Below are 25,818 nucleotides of genomic sequence, written 5' to 3'. Positions count from 1 at the left end.
GTGTGAGTCACTCCTTTTAACTGTTGCCCCTGGCTACCTTTACAAACACACAGGGACGGCCAACATAAGACATGGCAGTGTTCCGGTGAGGGCAACCTTACTCAATTTTCCTCCACTGAAGAAACCGTGTTTTTCGGCTAAAAAAAGACCTCTGACAAACAAAAAACATAAGACCAGAGAAACGTTTTTAAAGTTTTTATGCGCTCCATCAGTTTCATTCCTGCTAAATCCAAGGCTGAATTTCTTTCCCTGCTCACTGTGGAGCCGTTACTGGTCTGGCTTTACGGACATGGAGAGACCTACGAGCTGCTAAAGGGTCCAGCTTTTCTGGCTTTTCTTCTCCTCCATATGTAAGTAACTTACTGGCTACATAATGTTACATCTGTTTTCATTAGTGACCAGCTATAGTAGATATGATAACAATGTATGTTGCTATCGCTAGCTGGCTAACTGTCAGCATTGCTGAGGAGCATATCAAGGCAATATTAGCATGGACATTGCTTTTTGTTGGCTCTGGTGCAGGGCAACTTTATTCACTTGTGCTTCTTGTTGTGGGTTGACCTCATGGCTTTGTAACACCTTGCTGACTGAGGTGAAGGGGGCATTTGTTGTTGTCTGAGATGCTGTTGGTCTAGTGCAACATCTAGTGGCAGTGACGAACGTTTACAGAACCTTTGAAGAAGTCTGAATTAGAATCAAATCTAAAAATTTTTGAAATGAAATAAAGCATGTGCTGTGTTGTGGAGAAAGAAGTGAGAGGTATGAAATATATGGCATCAAAGTCTGCTTAAAGGTCTTCAGGAGTTCTGCTGCGTAAAAAGTTGTAAAGTCCTTTTGTGGTTCCACAGGGAGCTGAGTGTCTACTGGGTCTGAAGAAGTTTGAACTAAAATCTCTGTGTGGAGTTAAAAAGAACTGAATGAACTGAGGCTAGAAGCTTGAGGCAACATTAGCCACTAGTATAACACACCACAATCTCTGACTGTGCTGTCAACTGTCAAGTTGCATTGTGGGATAGAATAAAATAAAAAATAAAATAAATAAAAACATTGGTATCTCTGGTTATGTTAGATGTTGGACAGTAAGTTGTAGTAATCTCAATTCTGCTGCTATTTTTGCTCTTAAAAATAGATTTGATCACGAGAGACCGTCATAGCTTAAGTTAAAATAAAATAAGAAAGTCTTGCACCGTCAGATATTTTGTCAGGACTGAATCAGAGTCACGTCATTCTTAAGTCCATTTTACCACAGCTCCGAAATGGTCTGAAATACTTTCTTTTTTAACATGTGTAGGTGTTTAAAGTTGTAAAAGGTAGGCTTATAGGTTACTGATTGATTGCCACGCAGGGGATACCACTCTTTGAGGATTGAGGATTACAAGAGACTCGTCTTTTTTTTTTGTCTGCCTCATCCAGTGTTTCTTTCATTTTTCCGAACTTGTCATTCTCATTCACGTCAGAATCCCAGAAGAGTGTCAGTATCATGTGTCACTGTGACATTAGTTACTATAGCAACAGGATCCTGAGTGGCCATAGTAATAAATTCTCTTTGAAGGCTTTGCATGATGCTAGTCATATGATATATTTTGACAAATAGCTACATATTCAGCATCTGTTCTTGCAGAAAAAATAAATACATCACTGTCATATTATTCATGGCAGAGGGCATTAATCGCTTGAATAGTTACCGTTATCCGTTGATGTGTCACATACATGTGCTTCTGTGTGAGCATGATAGAGATAAAAAGTTTCAATGCTTAAAGCAAGACAGGATTGTCAGTATAGCCAGTCGATCGGAAGTCAAACTTTTAATTACCATTGCCTTAAATTACGTGTCAGGGTGCAGCTGCAGGGACATAGTACAATTCCAGGCCTATCATTACACTGCTCTTTCATGTGTAAATGTAACATTATGGATTACTCTGTTCCCCTCACACTTTCATTCACAGACACATGCACACACACTATTATCAATAACGAGGTATTTAAAAAAGCTTATACCCAGATTTGTGTTAAATTTGCTGTGGAATTTCTGTTCTGTTCTTAAGGATCACCATCAGACCAAAATGTGCATTTTTTCAATACAAAAATATAATGTGTGTAAAAGATAACATCACAAACACACACAAGGGGGGTATTTTATAAGCCTGTCGTGATTGGAAGCTTAACAAAGAGAAAATTTGTGATTGAATGACTTTTTGTCAAAATTTTAAACTCCTATGAGTAGTACTTTCTGTAAATGGATAAAAAATGGCCCACTCTATTGGACTGGATGTATTATGAGCCATTAAAGTCAGGATATAAGCAGGAGGCAGCTGCAGTAACCAGAAAGTCTGTGACATGGGAAAAAATAACAGCTTGTTGCTTGCAGCTTGTTTGAGTATTTTTAGTTTTTCCAGTGTGAATTCATGAGCATGCACTGCAACACAAACAAAGTATAAATACCTTGTAGATAATATCTAGTTGTCTATTAAGGTCATCTTCAAAACCCTTATCAAAGCTTAGATTAGTCCTGGAAAAAGGTCACGCTGGCTCGGTTTCCTGTGATCAGTAATGTCTTGAATGTTTCTGACATCCAGAATTACAACATAAGATGACATGACCTTCTGCTTAACAGTATCTTCATCAGATCTTTCTTAGTGATAAAATAATATCCCAGATCTGCAGATTCAGAGGCTCAGCTGCTCTATGCACCAGAGGTGTGAAGCAGTGATGGACAAAATATACCACAAAGAATGCCCTGTGGGTGCTGGCCGGAAAAACAACAACTGCGTCAGTCTGAAACTCGCAAAGACACTTATGTTACGATAAGGCCTGATATGTTTTATCCACTCATTGTGTGTTTTTTCCAAGCATTAATGATGATCACTTTTAAATGCTTTTGTTTGCCTCTTTTCACCAGCCTGTCTGTCTGAGGGTTTGTTAGCTGTAGTGGAGCATGATGCTTTTTATTTAATGGTGAAACCAGCCGCCTGCCTAACCTGTTTGTTAATCACTCAGGTGTAGCTAAGTAGAAGTGCATCAACTTTATAAATAAACTGACCTCTCCAGTTGAGAAGGATTTGTCTGTTTATCCTCAAGCACTTGCACAGCTCAGGTACTGAAGATCTGACAGTGACCTGCTGAATATATAACCGCCCCGTTCTGTTTTGTCTAATAGTTCTACTCCTAATTTATCCTCAGTAGAATAATATTGCTCTCAAAGCTGTAATGTCATGGTAATACAAACTAAAGAGGATCTGGTCTTCATTACAGTCAAGGACCATCAGAGTCACTTCTTTGGCCTAGTTTGGGAATAGAAGTGAGGAACTTCTTAGCAATCCATACAAGTGATTCATTAAATGCTAACGCTAGCTTCAAAGAGAGATGACAACACATTTGTATCACTTCTGAACATCAGTGTGAAAGTAGCTTGTTTCAAGATGTGTTTTTTCACAGCACTAAAGGCTTTGATATATACTAGAGGAATAATTTATCGCTCTTAAAGCACACACAGATCCCCTCAAAGATATTAACTTGCTTGCTGGTGGAGTGGTACCAGAGAACCACTTACTTCCCATCTAATTTTTATGACTGCATGACACAGTTGCTTTATTTATTTATTATAGTATTTATTAATAAACGATTCATTTTGCTGGCACCATCCAAACAGGATGTATTTCAACATCATCTTGGTCACAATATTGCTGTTGTAATTGTCATGAAAATGTATTTGCCTTCCTCATTCTGGAAGTTATAACAGGAGGTAATAATGGATTAGCCCAGTTAAGTTGCTTCCTGGCGCCAGTCTTGCCAGTAAACCAATAATGAATTAACATATCAACCGATTTCTGCAGGTAATGTATTGTTATGACAGGGTGGGGGATGGTGGAAGCTTAATTTTATAATAATGAGTTGTTGAAATTAAAAAAAAATAATCAATGGGTGAGAAGTGACCCTCAATACAGCACTGACACAATACAGAGTTAACTTCACTAGTGGGTGTTAATGCTCTTTCTTTTATTGAGTTATTCACCTAAATTAAATCCTTTTATTGACTCAGTGTTTACATTTACATTTGTTCATGCTAGTGGCTAGTGACTTGAACTTAGTGCGATCAGCAACAGTGGAGAAAGTGGAGGGAGGAATGAAAAGTGGAGCAACATGAGCTGTCTTGTCAAGTCTTTGGCTGGATGAAGACTAGACGTGTTGTCACTTTGTCGACCATATGCAGAGGTAACTGGATGCTGGCAGCCTGGCCAGAGGAGCATTAAAGTAGTCAAGGCAGGAGACGACTGTGGGGTTGAGCAGCATACGTGGTCAAATAGGACTTGATCTTTCTGATGTCATCAACAGCGATGCCCAGATTTCAGGCAGATTTTGTTGGTGAGAGTGAAGTGGAGCTGAGCTGGATGCTGCTGCTCATACTTAGAGAGACTGAGTTGAATCCATGTTGACGTATCATTGAGGGAAGCTGAGATCCCGAGCTGAAACAAGTGGGAAGAGTTTTACCTTAAAACTGTCACAAGTTTGTTGTTAGTTGTATAAGACAATATTACATTCAAAACTTCAAACAATACACATTATTAACAAATAGTGACATATAAGTTTAAAATTAGCTAGTTTAAAATTTAGAGCATATCAGTTTAACATATCTGCATAACTACTACATAACTGCAGGGACCTGCAATGTAAACAGTGTCTATCTGTGACTGACTGGGTGACTGAGTGTCACTCAACCTGGGGCAGCCCTAATTCAAAGACATTAGCAGAAGCTTCCCTGCCAATACTCTGCCATGGTTGTGCAGCAGCCATCTGCACTTCTTTATTGTTTGGCCTGAATGAGGCACCTGCTCAACTGGACTGAGGCCAGGTGACAACCTTTTGCTCATGATTGGCCATAAAATCTCCACATTCTCCCTGTTTCTATGGGTTACTGCCCTGCAGCATTGTCCTAAAACTGGCTGTGCATGCATAAATGTGACTTAACTTAAATAACTGCAAACTTGACAGTCAGTACTTTCCTTTGTTTGATTTTATACCCAGTGTGCTGAGTACAGAAACAAAACTATGACAGAAGTGTACTACCTCAAAGGGATTGTATTGTTTGTCTGTGGCTTCAAGGCCATTTTCTGAGAGGGAGTAAAAGCAACCATTCCTATTACACCTACACACCACGTAAGAAACTCTCAACTGCCATGCTTAGGCGAGTTCCCTGGAGGCTGCCAAAACACATCACAGGAAAGGTCGGGAATAACTAACTGAAGCAGAAGCAAAAGAGGCACTCCATCACCATATGCCAGGAATATGCTGAACACAGACTGGTTTTATAGTGTAAAAGGATGGGCTTTTCCTTTTATGTGATGAATCCAACAAACTGAATTCACCAGTTCAAAGTCTGTTTCATGAAAAGAACAGGTGCCTTGTTGTGTACTCACTGTATATCTATAGCCACTGATATGAGAGAAGACAGAAGGGAGTGAAGCACATTTTAGTTTGAGTTTGAGCTTTAGGTGAACTCAGCACTCATCAGTCAGTGTTGGTGTCAAGTATTTCAGTCTTGCTGATACGTCTGCTCTCTTGGCTGGCGTGCATGAAAACGAGGCGCCCATACCAGCCTCTTTGGCATATCTTTTTTGTGTGGGCAGAAGCCATTTGAATATATAGAGGAGACAGACAACAAGAGAGCATGTTCGTGTTTTACATATTGAGCAGTTCTGTCCAGAATAAAAACAAAGACAGACATGAAGAGCTGGTGTGTAGACAGGAAGGAGTACGTAGACCTGAACATGAAAAAAAACGCACGAGAAAGTGCAGGCTTATTGTTTGGTCTTATATTTATGCAATTATGAGCTGAGTACATTAGAGTTTTCTAAAGTATATTTTTTGGGGGCTTTTTATGCCTTTATTGGATAGTACAGTAGAGAGACAGGAAACAGAGAGAGGGGGAATGACATGCAGTAAAGGGCCGTCCGATGCGGGATTTGAACCGGGGCCGACTGCAGCGAGGACTGTAGCCTCGACACATGGGGCGCCTGCTTAGACCACTACGCCACATGATGCCATTACGATTTGTCAACTCTCCTTTTTTTTTTTTTTTTTCATTGGCATGCTGCTGCTGTTCTACTCATTTGCTGCTCTTCTGTAACTTGTTGTTTCATAAGCAATTTAAACTGCTAACAGCAGCTTTCAGAAGACTCTGGGCATGTATTAAAATACTCACTGCAATTCTGTTTGTCAGCTGTTCATCATTTTCTGCTGTCTATTTTCAAACGGTTAATTTACTCTTGATGGGGATATTTACTTCACTTTGCCAAGCTAAGCTGCTTGTGGTTAATTTGTGTCAGTGTGATTGTGCCCTTGGAAATATGGCTGCTGACACTGCTGGCGATTTCATTGCTGTGTTACACATTCTGTGAGTGTTAATCTATTTAGTTAATGTCATGCTCTCTGATTCCAGCTAATTTCTGCTCTCAGGCTGCCGTGGAGTATTTGCATTGCTAATTGTGCTTGTTGTCGCTGAGTTTATTTGTCCTTTGGATGTTGCTTAGCTCGTAAAATTATGATGCTTTCATGTCGATGATTTACAAATTGGAGAATTAGGAACACTCATGTTTGAGCATTTTAATATATTTTATTGTAATGGGCTGAACTGGTTTTGTGACTTATGTCCTCACAGGTTTGCTGTCACAGTTTTGTGGGGTCCTATCAAAAATCAAGTGTCCAGCAAAGGGTTGAACTGTACATTAGTTTTAAAATGGGACTGGCCTGCACACAGCCCTTTCACATGGTTATGCTGCTGACGGCCATAATCAGTCAACCGTAAGCTTATCTCAATGAACTGATGGTTACCTGCCACTTCATCCCTATGATGCTTTTTTCCACTCAAAACTTTTACAACCACTTTTTAGGGACTTGGCTTTGTGAAGATGGACATAGTTATGTTGAAATTATTGTCTGAAATATCAGTTTATGCTGAAGCGTTAAAATTTCTCTAAATTTGAGCTATAAGGCCAAAAGTACACAAATCTATGTGGGGGCACATTCCACTAATATATCAATGTCATCCTGGTTGCTTGATCTGTGCTTTGGTGATATGTCAACACTTGTTTTGTTGACTTCAGTCTGGTGTGTTTTCTTCTATCCTGAACTCCTCACTACTGTAACATTCAATTCGACGGTCATGACTTATGGAGACTGAATCTATGCTGCAGGTTTGTACCATAATAATGTCAAACATGTTTGATGTTTGATCCGTCCCTGGTATGAATGGATAGTTGGGTGGGTGTTCAGAGTCCACATATGCTTCAACCTGTAGGCATTTGATTCATTAAGTGGTTTACCGATGGGGATTACATCTGAAAAATAATCAAGCCTCAGCTTTCATCTTTCTGGGTCAACTTCTGTCTCTTTCTGCTTCTTCATTGAACATATTCCCAAACTTTTTACAATATTCGTTATTTCAATCTCTCAGTCTCTGTCAGTAATTAATGTTTATCCAGCACAAACCCTCATGTTCACATGTTAAAGACACACTGTCCTCGGAAACTGTGACCAATCCCAGAAACAAAAGAGGAACAAATACAACCCGCCCTGAGCCACTCATCTGCTACTTACTATCTTGAGACTCCTAATTCAGTTAGAAATGGTACATTATGCTCCGATTATTCATTCAGAGGCAGCATTCATATGCTAACTAATTATGCACACTTATTAGCGTTTCTTTTCTCTAAGTTACTGTGAAGAATCGTATTATTTCTAACAAGCTAGAGCCGTAAAAGGAAGCAAACCACTGAAACATTTTGAGGCTCTTTGTTTTGGGATATTTTGGGATTGTTTTGGGAAATTTGCATTGTAATACTAGAAGTTATTTGACTTGTGCAGTGTATGTGTGTGTGTTTACATCGGTTTAATACAATTTGCGTCCACATTTCATATTGAGTTTATTCTTTTGCCTATGAGCTGGTAGGATTTAAGCTTTTTATGTCATTGTGTTAGTTAAAACAGGAGCGTGTTCAATGCCTTTTTAGAAGTGCAGTACAGTGTAACACATGTTGTAACCCAATTGTATATAGATGAATTTCTGAACGGACTAACTGCTTTGTAAAGGTGATTTTCCAAGCTGAGGTTTTTCCTGGGGGTTTGCTGTGAGTACCCTCATGCAAATATTACATTTTTCAGTTGGAGTCAGTGAGTGTTTGTTAACAACACTGCAGAATGTGAATGAAAGATTCTCTGAGCTTAAAGGGCGTATTTGTAAGTTTTGCTATTGCTACAGAGCTAAGATTAGCATTAATAGCTGTTTACTTACCAGTCTAGAAGAAGCATTGCAAGTTCAGCATCAAATTTCATTACTGTCTCCAGCAGTGGGAAAACAGCACCAATGTTAACCCTAGTTTTGCTTCTGTTTCTATGACTTCTTCTTTCTGCTGACGTTAGCATGCTAACCAGCTCACTTTAGCTAACTTCCCAATCTGTCCCAAAGAGGTATCACTGCTCAGAGGGCGTATTATAACATCTTGTCTTGTAAATGCAAGGATAGCTGCAGCTCTTGACAAGACTGGTAAGTAAACCGCTGTTAATGCTAAAGTGGGCTATGTAGCAATTGCAAAACTGACAAATATCTCCTTCAAGGAATCGGGGTATTTTACCATCTTAGAACCAGATCTGAAATGGAACCAGCTACCATCCCTAGTTATAATTAAAGTTATGTTATATTTGATAGAGTACTCCACTGAATTACAATTGAACTACTCTTGCATGATTGATAGTAAAAACAAACAAATAAACAAACAAAAAAGGATCAAAATTGATACAGCAGAACAAGTGTCTTTTATTCCATGTAGGGTGATAGTAGTGGTTGATGTGGCCTCAAGCTGCGAGCCTCATGCAGAGATGAGGAGCAGGCTACAGAGGTTTGGTTAATTTTGATGTCGTGATGGCTTAAGTTGTTCAGTGGGCTTGTTGAAAAAGTGAAAAAAAAAGTTTTATATCAACATTTATAGGTAGATAAAAGAAGTTTACCGTGCAGCTTTCATATGACAGTCAACCGCTGCCAAGGAATGAAGCTTTGACACTGGTTCCATGAAAATATCAAAAGTATGTGTCAAAAATATGTCAATGCTGGTTTTATCATCCTCTATATGAAAAATGGAAAAATATATCTGATGTATCATTATAGTCAGTAATTCCTTACAGAGAAAAAAATAGAGATGCACAGGCCAGTAAAGGACAAAGATTAAAGCAAGACAAAGATACATTAAGATAAAGATGGTCAGGGTAGGTTACTCTAGCCTTTACTCTTCTCTTTTAGTTTATGTAGTACTTACTGTTCCCAAGAGTAGTGCTTCACCATGTGCCACAATGGGGCTGTGTGTTTTTCATTGTCAAAAAGCTGGCTCTGCAACGCTCTCCTGTAGCCTACCATGGAGGCTCATTATCACAGTATCAGTGCAGCATGTCCTGCATTCCTTATTTGTGATCTTCCCTCCTCCCACTCCTCCTCTGCCTCTGCACTACAGAAAGAATACTTTTCACAGCTGAGCTGATGATTAACAATAGATATTATCGTGTTCCTGGATGATAGAGAATCATAAAAGCTCACACAGGATATAAAAACACTGTTGGACACGGAGTGACTTTTTGAGCCGAAGGGTTTCAGAAACCAGAAAGTCACATGTTTGATCCAAGGAAACAGTCACATGTTGCACAAGACAGCCTCATATGAATTCAGATCAAGAACTGTGTTGCAGCATCTTGCAGTAAAGACTTCAGACATGATGTAGGACCATGAGATCTCTGAGGTCACACTCATCTAATCATATCAGTGCAACACCTGAGTCAGAATAATCTGCAACCACTGCTGTCTCTGTTGGAAAAAACTGTGAGAATGGGAATCTGAAAACAGTATTTATGTACTCCCTGTGTGCATCTGCTCATTTATAGAGGAGAATCCATTCACTGTAGATTAGAAATCCATTCCAGGCACTATACTCAACAATCTAAACACAACTTAATTCTGCAATTTAGTGAATACTAATGAGCACATCTTAAAGCCATAATGAAGTTTATTTATTACGCACAAAGTGATTTTAACAAGCATCATCTTTGGTGCAGTGCCAAACCAAACTTAATACTTTAACTAAGTCATGAAGGAGTTTTAAGTTTAAGAGGTTGAGGAGAGTCTATTAGAAAATCAGCCTAAAACACCCTTATAACAGAACAACCAGTGGTGATGTATTTCACATTTCTGTTTTGGGGTTGGTGTCACATTTTCCTATTTTTGTGCAAAAAACCAACCCAACTACACAGTTACAACGAGATGGGATATTTGTAGCTGCAAAACAGAATATAAATTAGTATCTGAATTAAGTCTAAAGCGATTAAAGTTAACTATTTAGCAACAGTTGCCTATTAGTAAATCCAGGGCACACAGAGCAACATTAGCATTCATTTTGAGCTGTGTCTCTGGCCACCTGATAAATGTCAGTCCAATGGCTCTGGCCTGCTAACTCCTGAGGGAAATATCTGCTGTTTCAGCTGCCAAATGCTCAATTTTGTTCACCAGCTACTCAATAACTGTCCGCCCACCTCGTGCTAGTGAGCAGGTAGTGTGTACAGAGTCTTTCAGAGCTGTTTTGCTGAGAGCAGCTCTTTGCTGCAAGTGGAAACAACAATGATCAGAGCAGTGACATGAAATCAAAAAAGCTGTGTGCCATAAAGCCAAAGCAATGTAGCGCTGAGGACAACTGCAGTCCAGGTTCGTTACAAACGGAGACTGCTTTCACATCACTTAGAGCAGCTTCACGTTTTTTTGGGACTGATCTCTGCATTGTGTTGGTTTAAATGTGGATTTTGATATGTGCACAGATGTTTACATACTTAAATATGTATCTCCATTACTTTGATTTCCTGATCGCATTGTGTTGGTCCTTCTGGGCCACCATATTCATGTGTTTCCGGTGCAACAGGATAAGAGCACAACATGGCTGACCTCACTGAAAACCTTTGTATGGCAGGCAGCTTATGGATATTTGAAATTGCACAATGGATATGGAAAGAGGCAGTCACATAATTTACAAGAATTTAGTCAGAATATTTTGGTGGTATTCATTTGCTAACTCTATTAAGGCAGTTTTGTTAAACTTACAAGGTTTGCACATCTGTTAAGGTCAAAGTAAGGCTGTGAATGCCTAACTGTGTTGATTTATTGAGTGAGAAATGACAACACATCTTGAGTGAAAGAAAGATCAATGGAGACTATATCCCTGAACAATCTAATCCGCAGCATTGTATTAACTGTGAAAGCTTTTCTTTCATCTTCACTTAATAGCCAGTTCGCCTTCTGCTTACAGAACTGAATGTTTTCTTAATTTAATGCGAAGATGCGAAGATGTGAATGCGTCAGTCCCTCATGATTACAGATCACAAACTCCATTTAGACTTAATGATATAGTGAGTGATCCATCAGAAATGAAATATAATTCGGATTACTGCCATGAGCTTTACAACACTAGAATCCTTTTTAAAAAACACTAGATATTGTAGAGACATGACTTTTCTCATTTTACAGTTACAACTGATCACTCCAACTACATGTGATTGCAGCACATTCACACCTGGGCCAGCATTCATCTCACCACACAGTAAGAAATTGGTCCTAACAGGCCCAGAGGTCTTAGAGTGAGGTACATTTGGTTGGAGTAGGAGAGAAGCAGCTAATCAATTTTCTCAGCATGGAAAGTAATTCTATCTTCACTTGGATTTGGGAGAGCTCCAGGGCTGTGCTGATGTGTGAGGGCCATCACAGTACAGGTCGTACTGGTGAAATGTTCTGTTGTTTTGTTTAGGGGGATTTAAATAGCGCTAAGCCTTTTCGCTGCAAAATACCAACCAAGGCTGGATCATCAACACAGCAAAGCAGACAACCCACAACCCCTGATGGCCCAAAGCCCCATGTTTATTGCATATCATTTGGGTCTACATTCGATTTATCAAATTTCTTTTTGTGTGTGTCATGTAGTGATTACACATAAAACCTAAGAGAAAGTAGTATTATTGCATCATAAAAGTATTTTAAAGCTGCAATCAACATTATTTTCATAACCAATACATATGACATTATTGACGTTATTTTTCTTTAATAATGTTCAGTGTATAACATGTAAGAAAATGCCAATGATTAGTCACTGAACCCTAATTGAACATATTCAGATTGCTTTGGGCCCCATAGCTGGCCACAACATACCCTGATTGCATTGTTTAACATGCAGAAAGAAAAAAGATGCACGGCCTTACCTGTAACACTTGTTATCCTCAACTTCTCAACAGACTTTGACGTGTAAAATTTGAGTCCCCCTTTAACTGCTGTGCACTGAGCTCAGTGTTGTAATTGTAAAATATAAACAGTAGCCTAGAATCCACATTGACACAACAGAAAACATTCACACTGAATATACTGGTACTTTTCATGAATAGAAAAATCAAATACAGCGAAGATACAGCATTGTGAACTCGCTAAAGTGGAAAAAAAAATAATAATAAAGAACTTCTATTTGTTCCAGAAAGAGTGTAGGACACTTAATATTCATAACCAACTCTCCTGCTCACTTTAAGAGTACTTCCACTTCTCTTATGAGAAGTTGTTGAGATTTAAAGTGAATTTCAAGTGCGTTCTTGTGAACATAGCAAGTAGAACAAGGGTACACCAATGAACTGAATTAAACCTAATCCCAAAATAACTCCAGGCATTTGAACTTCGTGTCGAGATGTTACCATGAGGGATGCAGAGGGACAGATGCTGCTGCTCCATGTGTTAATTAAGGTTTGAGACTAAGTCTGTCTTTGTAAATATCCAAAGTCTTCTCAGGCCTGCCTGTGACTTTTAAAAAGCGACCCGAGATTTGAGATCCTCTGTGTTAATAATCCATGATGTTATTAAATGCCAGTCTGCAGTATCTCTCTCTGCCTCTTGTTGTCTTACCTTTGGTTTTGTCTCAGCTATTCTCCAATTTGTATTATAATGCACCCAGCTGCATGTGCACAAGCCTGGGAAAAGATTAAAGTGTCTTTAATTGGAGTGAGACATTTATGATGCACAATCATTATGGTCTAACCCCAGTTTACACATATATGGCTGTAACTGCAGGTAGTGCACTTGGCAGAGGACATTCATTTATTGCAGGGTTTAGTGGTGGGTGTTCTCTTGGCCACATTGTTGAATTGTCTTACTGTGAGCACGGAGCCAAAAGTATCCCACACAACAAATCCCTCTGAGAAGGAGGAACAGCTGTTGTTAGTGTTTGGAAAGGTCAGCCAAGTAGTTGAAAAGTCCAAGTATAGTAGAATTTGTTGTTGTTGTTGTTGTTGTTGTTTGTTTCAGGATAGAATTGCTGTCCAAATACAGCTGAGCAATAACTAATTATATACACCATTGTAACCAAAACTTTACCTGATGCTGGTGCTAGATGAGAAGTGAAAGAATCATATTATTGAGTTATTACAGGGGACATGAATGTCTGCGCCAGATTTCATTGCAATCCATCCAATAGTTGTTGACATTTCACTCATTGCAAAAGTGTCAACCTGCTGGTGGCGCTATAGGAAAAGTCAGAGAATCAAGGGATGCTAGCCAGAGAATGAGGATGAATTAATGAATGAACCAATATCTTAGTCTGCGGGAACTTTCTTTTCTGCTGCATGCTTCTACAATACAGCACACAGAACAATCTGTAAATGTGTTATTTACACTGTGGATTTAGGATGGGAACTTGAACTGTGGTATTTCGTAGCACGAGAAACAGACAGTTTCTTCTGGTCAAGTCGTTGTGGGCTTGAAGGCCAGAAGGACATTGATGACGCTGCAGGGGGAGTGAAGCTGACTGACCATCAAGCGGAGCGACATTTTTTTCACCCTAGGCAGCAAGCATCCTTAACATCTGATGGAGCTGGTGTGTGTGATTCTGAGGAGGACAGGGATGTTAGCTTGATCACCAGTTTATCATGACCTGAACTTTGAACTGAACTCCTGCCAGCGGCACTTTATATGTTGACAGGTTAGCTTGTTTTCTTTGCTTTCAGAGCGATTTTTCTTTCTGCGTTGTTTTGTTTGTTTCCTTCAGGTATGATCGGTTGCTCTTGCTTTTATTTGGGATCAAAGGTGGAATTTGTTAATTTGGGCCTTCACCCTCTGCAACAAAGACCATTTTTAATGCAAAGCAGCACATGGGAGGAAATGGCACCACTGTGCTCCGAGGAGCTATAAAGTGAATTTCAGCTCCTTCTTTAGCTGTCTGGTTTATAACGTCAATATTTTAGTTCACTCCCACAGAGTTTGAGACCAGATGGTTAATATTGTTGAGCATTTAACAGCTAAAGAGAGAGATATTTCCCTCAGGAGTTTGATCACAGTGAAGACAAAAATAGAGCAACTGGTAGCAAGTTGCCATATCAACTTAGAAGATGTCTGTATTTACAGCTTTTTTCTGCTTCCTTCAAGGGGCCAAAAAAAAAAAAAAAGATTGCAGGTTTAAGTATAAGTATACCAGTATATTTTGAGGTCGAAGATGGTTTTGCACAAGTGAAACTTGAGCTGAAAAATCTCACATTTGGATTTGGCATGTAACAGTAAAAATTGTGGCACAATATATCACATTACACAAATGTGACAAGATGAAGCATGGAGCTGAAAGGTGGATTGCAATGCTAATGTGATAGAGCCATAGCACTTGAACACAGCCCTCAGGTTTGGCCTAATATACCCACACTTGTGCATGTTAGCAAGTTAGCAAGTGTGTCCCATGTCAGAAAAACACATCGCACACCTAACCTGAACTTGAGCTTGCACACTTCTAACACCACTTCAAAGCAATATTCAGAGCTGAGTGTATCCCACAATTCACCACGGAGTATTATTCATTCATGTCCAAACATAACAAAGTTATGACAGAACTTCCACACATACCAATCTGTTCTTTTTAATGTCACTGATAAGATTATGATTATGTTAATGATATGTTTTTTAAGTATCTTATTTTAACCTTATCCTAATGAATCTGTCCATCTTAGAGTTAAATCTTCATCTCTGTATGAAGCTTGGGTGAAAGTTCTCCAGGGAAGATCTCCTCCCTTACTGCTTCTGATTTATATCTGTGGCTGAATCTGATATTTCCTGCTCCTTCTTTTTTCTCAGTCAAAACAACTTTCTCACGCTCTTAAAGTCCCTGCATTCACAATTTCAACGTCACCATACTTGACCAATGAAACTTGACCCCTTGCCTGAGCCAATCAGACCCTGGCTGCTGTTTTTGAATATTTTATTGAACAGTGCTATCCTTATCTTCATTTGAGCGTATGCTTAATGAAGTTGTTTTACATTGTCAGAGCCTAATTGCCAAAAACTTTATGAAAAGTTATAAATTTGATCAGTTAGGATTCACATAAAGAAGTAATTTTGCTTGCATTCAAGTGCTCAAGAGTCGATTTATCAATATTTCCAGGTTATCAATAAGCATTGATAAATCAACAAGTAGTCACAGATATAATTTTAAATTAACAAAACAAAACATTTGATGTTTGGATACTAGCGTATAACCTCTCACATCCTGTGTAGTAGTGGTGCATTTCTTCTGACAACCAAAACTCTCCTGAAGAAATATCTTGTCAGTTTGACATTGATTAAATTGATTATGGGTGAATTTGTCTGTTGAGTGTGCTCCAAATTCTGTAATTGAAACTGCTGTCAATGCTCCAAACTAAACAGCTTTCTATGCCCAGTTGAGGGGAGGAAGGTATAAAGATGTGTAAGTGTGTGAGTGTGTATGAGACTGTGTGTGTGTGTGTCCTTGTCTCCTTGTCCTTTAAATTTATGAGGAAGAATTTAAGTTTTACATCTTGACCTGAGGACATTTTCTCCAGTCCTTCACAGGGCTGTTTCAAGATTAAGACTTGATTAAAGTTAGAATTAGGTGAGGTTGGGGTTAAACATGTAGTAGTGAAGGGTAAGATTATGGGCTGATTTCTTTGAGTCAGTGAGGGTTCTCACAGGTGTAGTACAAAAGTGTGTGTGCATGAATTCAGAGTTGAGAACTAATGTGCTGTTTTTTCTTTCTCCAAAATCACAAATAGGCATTAGAGTATCACTCTAATGACGTGATAAAATAAATTAAAACATTTTTTTTACATCTCTATTCATCTTTCATTTTATTTGCCAAGCCGTTACATTTTTTTTTTTTTTCCTATTTAGCACACATTTAGTAATTTATCTGTTTCCCATTTTCCCCAAGCACCATTTCGTATTTTAGTCACCACATTTCCAGTTGTTCTAATGCTTATATGATATTGAGATGGGTGGTGTCCATGTATGACAAGGTTGGTCCAGGAACCAAACATTGGAAAAAACAAAAATAAAATGAGCTGTTGAAGAGTAGTCAAATAGATCAAAACTTAATTTATTTTATCAACTGGTCGTAAAAATAAAAAAAGGAGTGTAATCTAAAAGTTGTTTGCCTTTTTTACCGGCTGATTGGGGGTTAAAAAAGTAGCTCTATATTTCTTTCCACTCCATTTTAATGATTACATATACAATATTATTTATTGATGTATTCAGTTACTCTATTTTCAGCTGATCACCACTTACATTTGTCAGTTTCAGGGCTCCATACAACACAAACCTGTTGATGAAAATCATGCTAAAATAAGCATATTGGAAAAAAAATCTAGGCTCGTGTTTTTTAATCAACATACTGACTGATTAACTAAATTTATTTGCAGATCCATTGCTGAGATAAAAGAACATGACTTATCTAGATTTGATGACTAATTATTTATCCCCATTAAGAATGAAACACTAAAAGGGCAAAAGAAAACGTCTGTTGAAACATAATGATGAATAATCAGAGATCAGAATTAATCTCTTATTATTAATGTTTTTCTACTCACTGGAGTTCATAAATGTTGATTAATGTAAATGTGTCTCTAAACAGAAATTAAATGGTTTCCTCTTTTAGCCCCTCACAAACTCCTCATGAGTAAACATCTGTGTGTCTGCACATTTGTCCTTCCAAATGTAATCCATCGCAGATGGTGAGCGTTGATCCCTGATAAAAGTTAATTTTTCTGTTTTCACTGTCTGTGTTAATTTTGAACCGACAGCCGCTGCATTTTATTTTCCGTTTCTCTGGTCTCTTCAGGGCTTCTGAGCCATCTGACGCTCTCACCGCCGCTGCTCAGATGCAATGGCTTTTCTAATGTAACAATTTAATCCATCGAGTTTTCTGCTTTCTTTATCTCCAGCTAAGGACACAAGGACCCTGTATATTACATACTGAATGTAATGAAATTTGTGACATAGCCTAAATTGAGGCATGGGGGAAACAAAAATGTGGAATTAGGTCTTGTCCTGCCAAAATGTGGAGCCTCACCTCGCCAACTTCCATTTTAACCTTCCTTTTTTTTTTTTAATGAAATTGAATGTTCAAGAGCAACTGTGGTAAGTGCTGATAATCAGTGGTGGAACAAGTATTCAGATCTTGTAATTAAGTAAAAGTAGCATAACTGCAATGTAAATATGTATAAACAATATACAAAATAACATCTATTATGTTATTATAATTAATACTATCATTAAAGTCTTTCTTTCAGGCTTTTTTTTTATTATATTGGCAACACAAAGCCCCAAATCTCTTTTATTATACAAACTTCATTATCAGCCAACTCTGATAGATATTTACCTGAGGAGCTCCTGGAGACAAAACACCAATAAATGTCGCTCTGTTTCTGCGCGATGTGTAAATTAGAGGGTGGATGCCCAACCCGAGCCCGACAGGACGTGCCAAGACTTGACGGGTCGGGCTGGGCTTGAACAAAAATTTAGAAGTTTAGTCAGTTAATGTTGGCTTTTTGATGGTCACTTGCAAGGTGTCAACACATGTGTGATCAGGGTAAACATGGAAGCTGATATGTCCTTGTTGTGTTCACAACTTCCAGTAACCCCTCAAAAAAATCACATCATGCATGTTTCATGGTGACTTCAGTGGGGAAACACACATATCACCGAGTACATTTTCATCTCCAGGCCACTCGGCCAGACTGAAAAAAAGAAAGCACGAGAACAACTGTTGCTCCACAGTGTCATCTCATCTCATCTCACATGCACAGTGATGTTGCTCTATGCCAACTCATTTCTCCTGTGTTGAGTAATACTGCTACACAGTCCTGACTCACAACATCATACAGGCGTCATAGAAATCTGTGCCAAGGTCAGAAGTGACAGGACATGCTAAAGCTGAGGGTTTTTCCTACCCTGTTTGAAATATTAAGAATTTGTTCTTAAATTAATAAGGTAAATGATAACACAACAAATGCAAGAGCCTGAAGAACAAAAAAATAGGTAAGAATAAGACAAGTTCCAGCTTTTATCGAATAAGAAATAAGTCTTTCTTCGTTGTTCTTTTATCTCATCCCATTTTAATCTTTCTTTACACACACACACACACACACACACACACACACACACACACACACACACACACACACACACACACACAGATTAAATCAAGAGGTAACTCCAAGGTTTTCTTTCAGTGACATTTCTTTCTCTGTATTCTACATTTGTTGGGTCTCAGTTTTGCTTTGTTTACCTGTTCAAAACAAAAATGGCTGTGTCACTTAAATGAAAAAAATGTAGTCTGTCATATGATCTGATGGAACTAAAATAATATATTGTAGAAAATCAAAGCTTTGTAAGGTGATGTTTACTCTCATGAAATTGCGTTTGTTTGTGCCACAGAGAGTTGACATGTTAACCTATTATCCCATAACAGTTTAATTGTGAAGTTTTTTGAGTTATTTGTGGCCTAATAGCTCATATGTCATTGCATTTAAACTCTAAATCTTATTTATTTATTTTGCAAATTGGACACTTCAAACAGTACAAAATGTTCACATCCTCACACGTGACAGTCTTGGACTTGCACAGCAGTCGGTTCACTAGGGCTGGTTGCTGTAATTCTTTAACAATAAAAACATTCAGTAAGTATGATCTCAGTTGCCAATGAAGCTTTGAAAAATAATTAATCCACGATTTACATGTTCACTAATTGAATCCAGGTTTGCAAAAGTAGGACCATCACAGCAGAAACAGGCTGCACAGCTTTAAAATGGTGTCGAAGAAAAGAAAGAACTTTTTATGGAGAATACAAAGAGATTACAAAAGGTGGTTCTTGGCTAAAAATTACTCGCACATCACAAATTGCTGGAAGGCATTTCTGGTGGTGGCCAAATATTTAGATTTTACACTTATGCTGATAAAAACCAGCAGGCGTATACGTGAGAAACCATTCTCTGTATGCAACTTCTAACAACAGTCCAACCAAGACAGGATGTAAGAAAAAAAAAAACATAAAAAGGTTTTGCGAAATCTCATCTGGAGTATTTAATTAATAACGAAGAGGACATCTGTCCTCGCAGCATGCACGTCTTTCATTGTGGTTTTACCTTTAATGTACCAGAGTGATTCATATTCAGTGTGTAGCTTATGTGTTTTATGTGTTGCATGTGTCATTTAGTGCCTGATAAACTGTCTATATAAAAAGTGTAGTCTCACATATAGATGGATTTTAAAAACAAAAAGTTATTCTCTGCTGCAAAAGAGCTGCCCAGTGTCTAACAAACCTGCAGCAGAGAGGGCAGAGTTCAGAGTATGCTGTAGGGGCATGTTGACTAAATGGCACAGATCCATATCAGATTTTGTCCCTATTAGTCCAGCAACAACTCTGAGCCTTTCAAGCTAAATAATGAGCAGCACGTAAACATGTGTTCAGTGTTTATACTGACTGCATTTGCAACTCTGCTGCTGCCAGCCTCTTCAGACTACCTGCTTTGTGTCCTGTTTGTCATATGATTCCTAATAAACTTTTGTTAAACACACTTTGTAACAAAACTCCGTCCCTGCTCCTTCTCCTCTTGTTCCTTTGGAAAAACCCTATGCTCTCAAATCAATGAATATTTTTTCTCTTTCTCTTATAACCCTTGGAATATATTCAAAACTTTTGTCTGTGGAACTGTGGAAACAAAGCTGGACATCATACTGTCTAAAATGGAAATGACAATGAAAACTGACTCAAAAAAACTGATGGAAATATGAAAATATGATCTAAAAATAAAATTGTATCCGATCCCATTACACCCAAAAACAAGGTATGCTTTTTAAGTGTCAATGAAATATAACACATAATGGTTATGACATAAATATCTTCAATTATATCCAGTTGAGCTCAACTCTGGCAGGTTTTTCAAAGTAATAATGGCTGAAATCCTCTTTGTACTGTTGTGCTCATGTGGCCAAACTTCATCTCCAAACTGAACCGTGCTGGGCGCAGAGCATATGGGAATTGTTAATGATCTGGGCAACTTCCACTTTTTCTTTCATTCTAGCCATTCATTCCAGTTACACTGTTGTTTACTGTCTAATCTTTTTAATGAATCGCCTCTCTGAATGGGATGACAATTCACTGGGGATTTATAGGAATAGTTGGACAAGGCCATTCTCCGCCCTGTCCCTGGCAGCTGGAATATGTCGATTGGGGGCACTGATGGATCTCTCTGGAGAGGGTGGGCTGGTTCATCTTATTCCGCACCTCAGCCAAGACCACAACTGAATCTGATTGCCAATCCCTGATGTTCGTCCTTTCCTTAGGGGTCTGGGAGTGGTTTAGGGAGGGATCCGGCCCACAATGGGCCAGCTTCTTCTACCCCAGGGGGCCAACCGAAACTGGATCAATATCATTCACAACATGACAAATAGTGTTAGAAACATGGTAATAATGGTTACGGAGATGATGTTCATACTAATAATTACAAAACGAAAATAATAACAGTATTATTTCAGGTCCGCTGACCTGATCTGGGGCTGCTAGCCACTATCTTTTCCCCCTGTTTTCTCTCTCTCGTTGTGTTTTATTGGGTTTTAGAGCAGAACCTTCATCAGTTAGTGTGTGATGTTTCTGGTGAAGCTCCAGGGTTCATGTGTGACCTCTTTCCAGTCTGACAGTGTAGAACAGAACATGAAATCAACATTTGATGTTATTCCCTTGTCCTTTAAAGGTGCTATATCTGCACACCCTCGGGCTGGGTGGTCCTTTGGGCCTGCAGTCCAGCAGGTGCTTTAAATCCTGCAGGTGGGCGGGTGCAGCACTTCTTTTATCCCTTTATTTCACACTTTGCTCAGCTTGGGGGCAAATGACTGAGCCTCTCCAGGTGTGTCTCTGAGACAATGTATTTGTGTGAAAAGTAAAGAAATGGAGACCAATGATGAAAAGATATATCTTAAGAAAAGAAGGAGAAAAAAAAGGGAGGAGAAGAGGGAGCCTTTGTGGACCCTGTGTTCCTGGATGTGTGTGTGTGTGTGTGTGTGTGTGTGTGTGTGTGTGTGTGTGTGTGTGTGTGTGTGTGTGTGTGTGTGTGTGTGTGTGTGAGAGAGAGAGAAAGATAAGGACACGGTGGCTCTAACAGAGTCTACAGAGATATGTGTGGAGAGGATGTGGCTTTCCCCTTTACTTTCAGTGCTGCTACTTGAGCTGATCCACCGGATGGTTATAGTCCCCCCCCTTCTAGCTTTAAATGTAGTGTTTGCGCGAACATATTATACTGACCGGGACCGGGAATCTTCTGCTGACTTATCTGTCGATTGTTTGGCGGGTTTCACGGGGGGAACCTGTCCTGGATCGGTGTGAGGCGTTACAGCCGGAGCGACATGAGCGCAGGAAAACTTCTGAGGCTCCGGATGGACGTGCCTGTCATCATTTTGCTCATCCACTTGACCCGCACTGAGATTAGAGGTAAAGGCAGATGGAGGGTGGAGAAGACCCACAGTAATTTTCTGTAATATTTTGCTCATATTTTATTAATAGGATTATTATTGATTATTTACACTGATCAGCCGCAACATCACAACAGATTTTAATGTTCCGGCTGATCTTCAGCCTGTTTTGAAAGTGATAATGTGATTTAAAACTTATTTTATAGTTTCAATCATTTTCCATGGCTTCGTGGCTCGATTACGTGAAAGAAATACCCGATCAGCAACGTTATTTGTGTAATGTGTGAGGCGTATCTCATTCTGATTATATGTCATTGTTAAAGAGGATTCAAGTTTTTCATTTCAGCTCATGTAACTTGTTCGGTGGGTTTTGAATTACGTCATTTTATCTCTGTTTTACGATCAATCTCTGTATTTTCATGTGAACAACTTCCTTTATTGTAAAGCACTTTGATCTGCATTTCCTGAATGGAACATGCTATGTGAAAATAAGATGTATCATAATTACAGTATAATTATTATTATTTATTATGTGTGACTGTCCTCAGAAGCTTAGAAGAAAAATATCGATTTATATTTAGGATGCTCTTTAATTAGCTAATTACATTTAAATTAATCCGTTTTGATAATATGATTAAATAAGTATGTAGGTTAGCTTGTTCAGGCAATTGAAGCATTCAATAGGAAACATTCAGTGCTGCCTCCACCTCTCAGTCTGTGATTCATCTTCAGGTCTCCTAATTGTGTCAGGTGTGTTTGGATGAGGTCTTGTATGAACATTTTCTTTGACACACAAAGATGCAGAGAGACAGAGACATGACAGATATGCTGATGTTGTTCTGTTTCACACTCAGTTACTGTTGTTGTTCAATGTGCAGCTGAATCAAACAGTGATTGGGTGGAGGACTCTCTCAGGACTTGCTGTGAAATTAGTTGTGATTGTTGACGTTAAAGGACGGCCACAGTACCAGTTTTTGATTTTGTTCTCTTTAGAAGAATAACAGGTTTGTTTTTTATTGCATCACAGTTATTTTGTGAAGTTTGTTCAGTGCTAAGATTTTTCTTACTTGTAGCAGTAACACAATGAAAACACACAAGTGACAGTCCTGCTTACGTAAACATACTTAGGTACTGGCAGCAAAATGTACTAAAAAAGTAAAAGTACTCATTTTATAAAATGTTGGTGTTATCGTGCAGTGAATATATATATTATCATGTTAATGTCAAAGTAGAGTTAATTTTAAAAACTGATGTAGAGTAGGTAAATCTATCACAATGCATATTTTATAAACTGACTTTATACTGATCTGAGAAGTAACTACAGCTGTAGAATAAATGTAGTGGTGTAAAAAGTGCAGTATTTCTCTGTGAAATGTAGGGGATTAGAAATATAGAAGCATAAAATGAAAATACTCAAGTCAAATACAGGTTTCTCAATATTGTACTTAAATACATGCACTTTACATTCCACCACTGATTTCATTGGTTTTAATAGCGTTGGACAGTTACAGTCCCAGTTCAGGATTGATAAGACAGTGTTTTGGATCACCAGAGTCAGTGACAGAGCAAATGAGGAGTCACATTTTCTGCGACATGCAGAGGAATGGCAATGAGGAGGAGGCCGCAGTTCAATGTTTTTCACAAACATTTCAGATCATGTATTCAGATAGTGTAATCTCTGTCAGATAGCGATTGGTTACAACTGTCAGATCAAGTCTTTTCTGCCATAATGGACGGGGAGCGTTTTGCTCACTCGCAGGAAATATCCAGTTGTGAGACCACAGAAATCCTGGCACAACAGAGACAGTGGAACAAGGATCAGGATTCAGACAACCATGAATATTGCTAGAGGATTTATGTTTTTGCTTGTCACTGTTCATCTCCGTGATTGATACAGTATTTTGGCCTGATTATATTACAGAATAGTGACGGATAGTAATGATGATGTGCTGATATTCACATAAAAGCCTAATCAGAGTAATGTTAAGCTAATATGTAATTTAGTTCATGATTTAAATCATGAATACATTTGAAAACAGATATTTAGCTGTTACCGAATGCAGAACGAAAAGCTTCAGTGACGCTGCAGAGATCTGAGAGAATCTGAAAATAATGATATATTTGAAACAGACTAAAAACCCTTCTGTTTAGCCTGGTTCTTTGTCAGACACTTTGAATTGCATTTGTTATCAGGATTTTGATTTCTGGTAAATAATCAACTGATATTTATCCCATGAGCACCTAGATATGCTGTAAACATCCCCCTGTCTGGAAACTACAGAGGCCTGCATCATGTCAGTTTACATCACTCCTGTGCTTCAGTCCCTGTGTGTGAAGGTTTCTCTGCCACACACATAGGTGTTGTGTCAGACTAAATCTGCTCTTTATGGCTGCGAATAATCTTGAGATACTGGTGAACTGATTCAAATAGTCTTTTCTAATATTGACTCAGTGTAGGCGGAAGCTTTGCCAAATGGTCTCAGTGATCGTCCCATTTTCTTTGCTCAACTGAAACAGTCAGTTAAAAATTATATCTGTTTATAATAAAGTGAAAGGAAATGGAGCGCTTACAACTGTGCAAGTGGCTAATAACTCTCTCACAAAGCCATTAATTTACTTTCTGTGGGCTGCAGGGAGGCGATCTGCTCTGTTATCCTAACCGGCGCCACCTACAGGAAAGGAAAGTAGCATCAGGAGAAGTTAAGACCTGCACACGAAGATATAGTGATGACGCCACCTAGACAAAAAGAAAAGAATAGCAGCTGCAGTTTTAACACTGTGCAGCCGGTTTAAGAGCTACATATTTTATTTTGAATAGTTGCATTTTTGTTAGTGCGTGGTTTGGATCTGTTCTCGGGTCAGTTCAGTTTACTCTTCATTACGGGGAAACACATTCTCTTGAGGTTTAATTTATTCAGATGTTCTTGTTTCAGTGACCTTTCCTTTAGCTTGCAAGCTTTCCCTTGAGCAATTGTGCTATTTATCACAATTTTGACGTTTTTACGACCGCTGTGCTTTTCTTTAGCACGTCAGATCTTGCTGACACCGCTCTTAACAACATGTTCCCAGTCATTTGTCATTGTGCTGGCCCTGTTCACCATCACATGGGGTTTACGGGGGTTTATGGGGTTTACGTGCACTTTCCATACTGGTAGATTTTCAGGTCTATAAGTCAAACTGAACTTAAACCTCATAGTCAGTGTTTAATGTCAAATCCAGTGTGCTGGAATGCAGAACCAGAACTCACTGGCACAGTATGGCATCAATTTGAAGTTTCCTAAAAGATTTAATAGGATTTAACCTGGACTGTTCCTTCTTCTAACTGTGGCACTATTTTGTTCGGAAAGTTGGGGTAGTAGTACAGTGTTTATGGATATTTGCGTTGTAGTATGTAATAAATTGTCCGTTTTTCTGGACACAGACATATCAACCCTTTATAAGAAGGAAGCCAGATGAAAGCGCTGGGGTCAGAACACAGATAATGTTTCGGCTAAAAGATGGATAACTGCAGTAAAATCAAAACATCAACTTTAATGTTATGATTTGTTCATATGAATTTTGCCCATCCCTTGCCTCCTCCTCTGCTCTCACTTTTGCTCTTCCCATTATGTTTCTGTGTTTTCCGCTGTTTTGCTTTGTCTTGGTTTTTCCTCACCTTTCCACCAGGCACCCCCGTGACTTAGCACTTAGTCAGCAGTGGATCGCTGCCTGTGTAAACACTTTCTCCTCATCACCAATTAGTGTCTGCCTGTGTGTGTTGCTCTTGATTGTGACGCTCTCTGTGGAAACTCCTGATGTAGTTTGTTTGGGCCTCGTGCTGCAAGTTCATTGATACAAATTCCAGCAACTTTTTTAAATGTTGTACGCGCACAAATGGCTGCTTTACATGAGCATTAATTTTTGGTGCACTTTCCACACAAAGGCAAAGTATTAATAAATATAAGTTGCACAGACTTATAATGATCATATCTCATAGAAACATCCAGGTCATAATATACAGAGAAATTCCTGCGCTTTGAAATATC

The 25,818-nt window shown here is 38.7% G+C and overlaps 1 protein-coding gene across 2 annotated transcripts in view; it reads left to right on the top strand.

Annotated features, from left to right (window-relative positions):
- Window positions 1-16: 16 nt before the first annotated feature.
- The window catches only part of rxfp2a (relaxin family peptide receptor 2a), a 61,722-nt gene continuing 35,920 nt past the window's right edge, over window positions 17-25,818 (top strand). Inside the window, exon 1 of one of the 2 annotated variants that reach the window (XM_056398158.1) lies at window positions 17-350. Coding sequence is in view for 1 of the 2 variants with exons in the window: in XM_056398157.1 (XP_056254132.1) it covers window positions 21,728-21,812 (85 nt within the window). In the remaining variant the exon portion in view is untranslated. Of the gene's footprint in view, window positions 351-21,452; window positions 21,813-25,818 lie in introns of those variants that run through there. The other variant, XM_056398157.1, reaches the window with a different exon arrangement.

Source organism: Seriola aureovittata, chromosome 15, assembly GCF_021018895.1.
Source record: "Seriola aureovittata isolate HTS-2021-v1 ecotype China chromosome 15, ASM2101889v1, whole genome shotgun sequence".
Classification (NCBI taxonomy): Eukaryota; Metazoa; Chordata; class Actinopteri; order Carangiformes; family Carangidae; genus Seriola; species Seriola aureovittata.
Note: the sequence above shows the minus strand (reverse complement) of the source record. Positions and strands in the feature narration are given on the sequence as shown.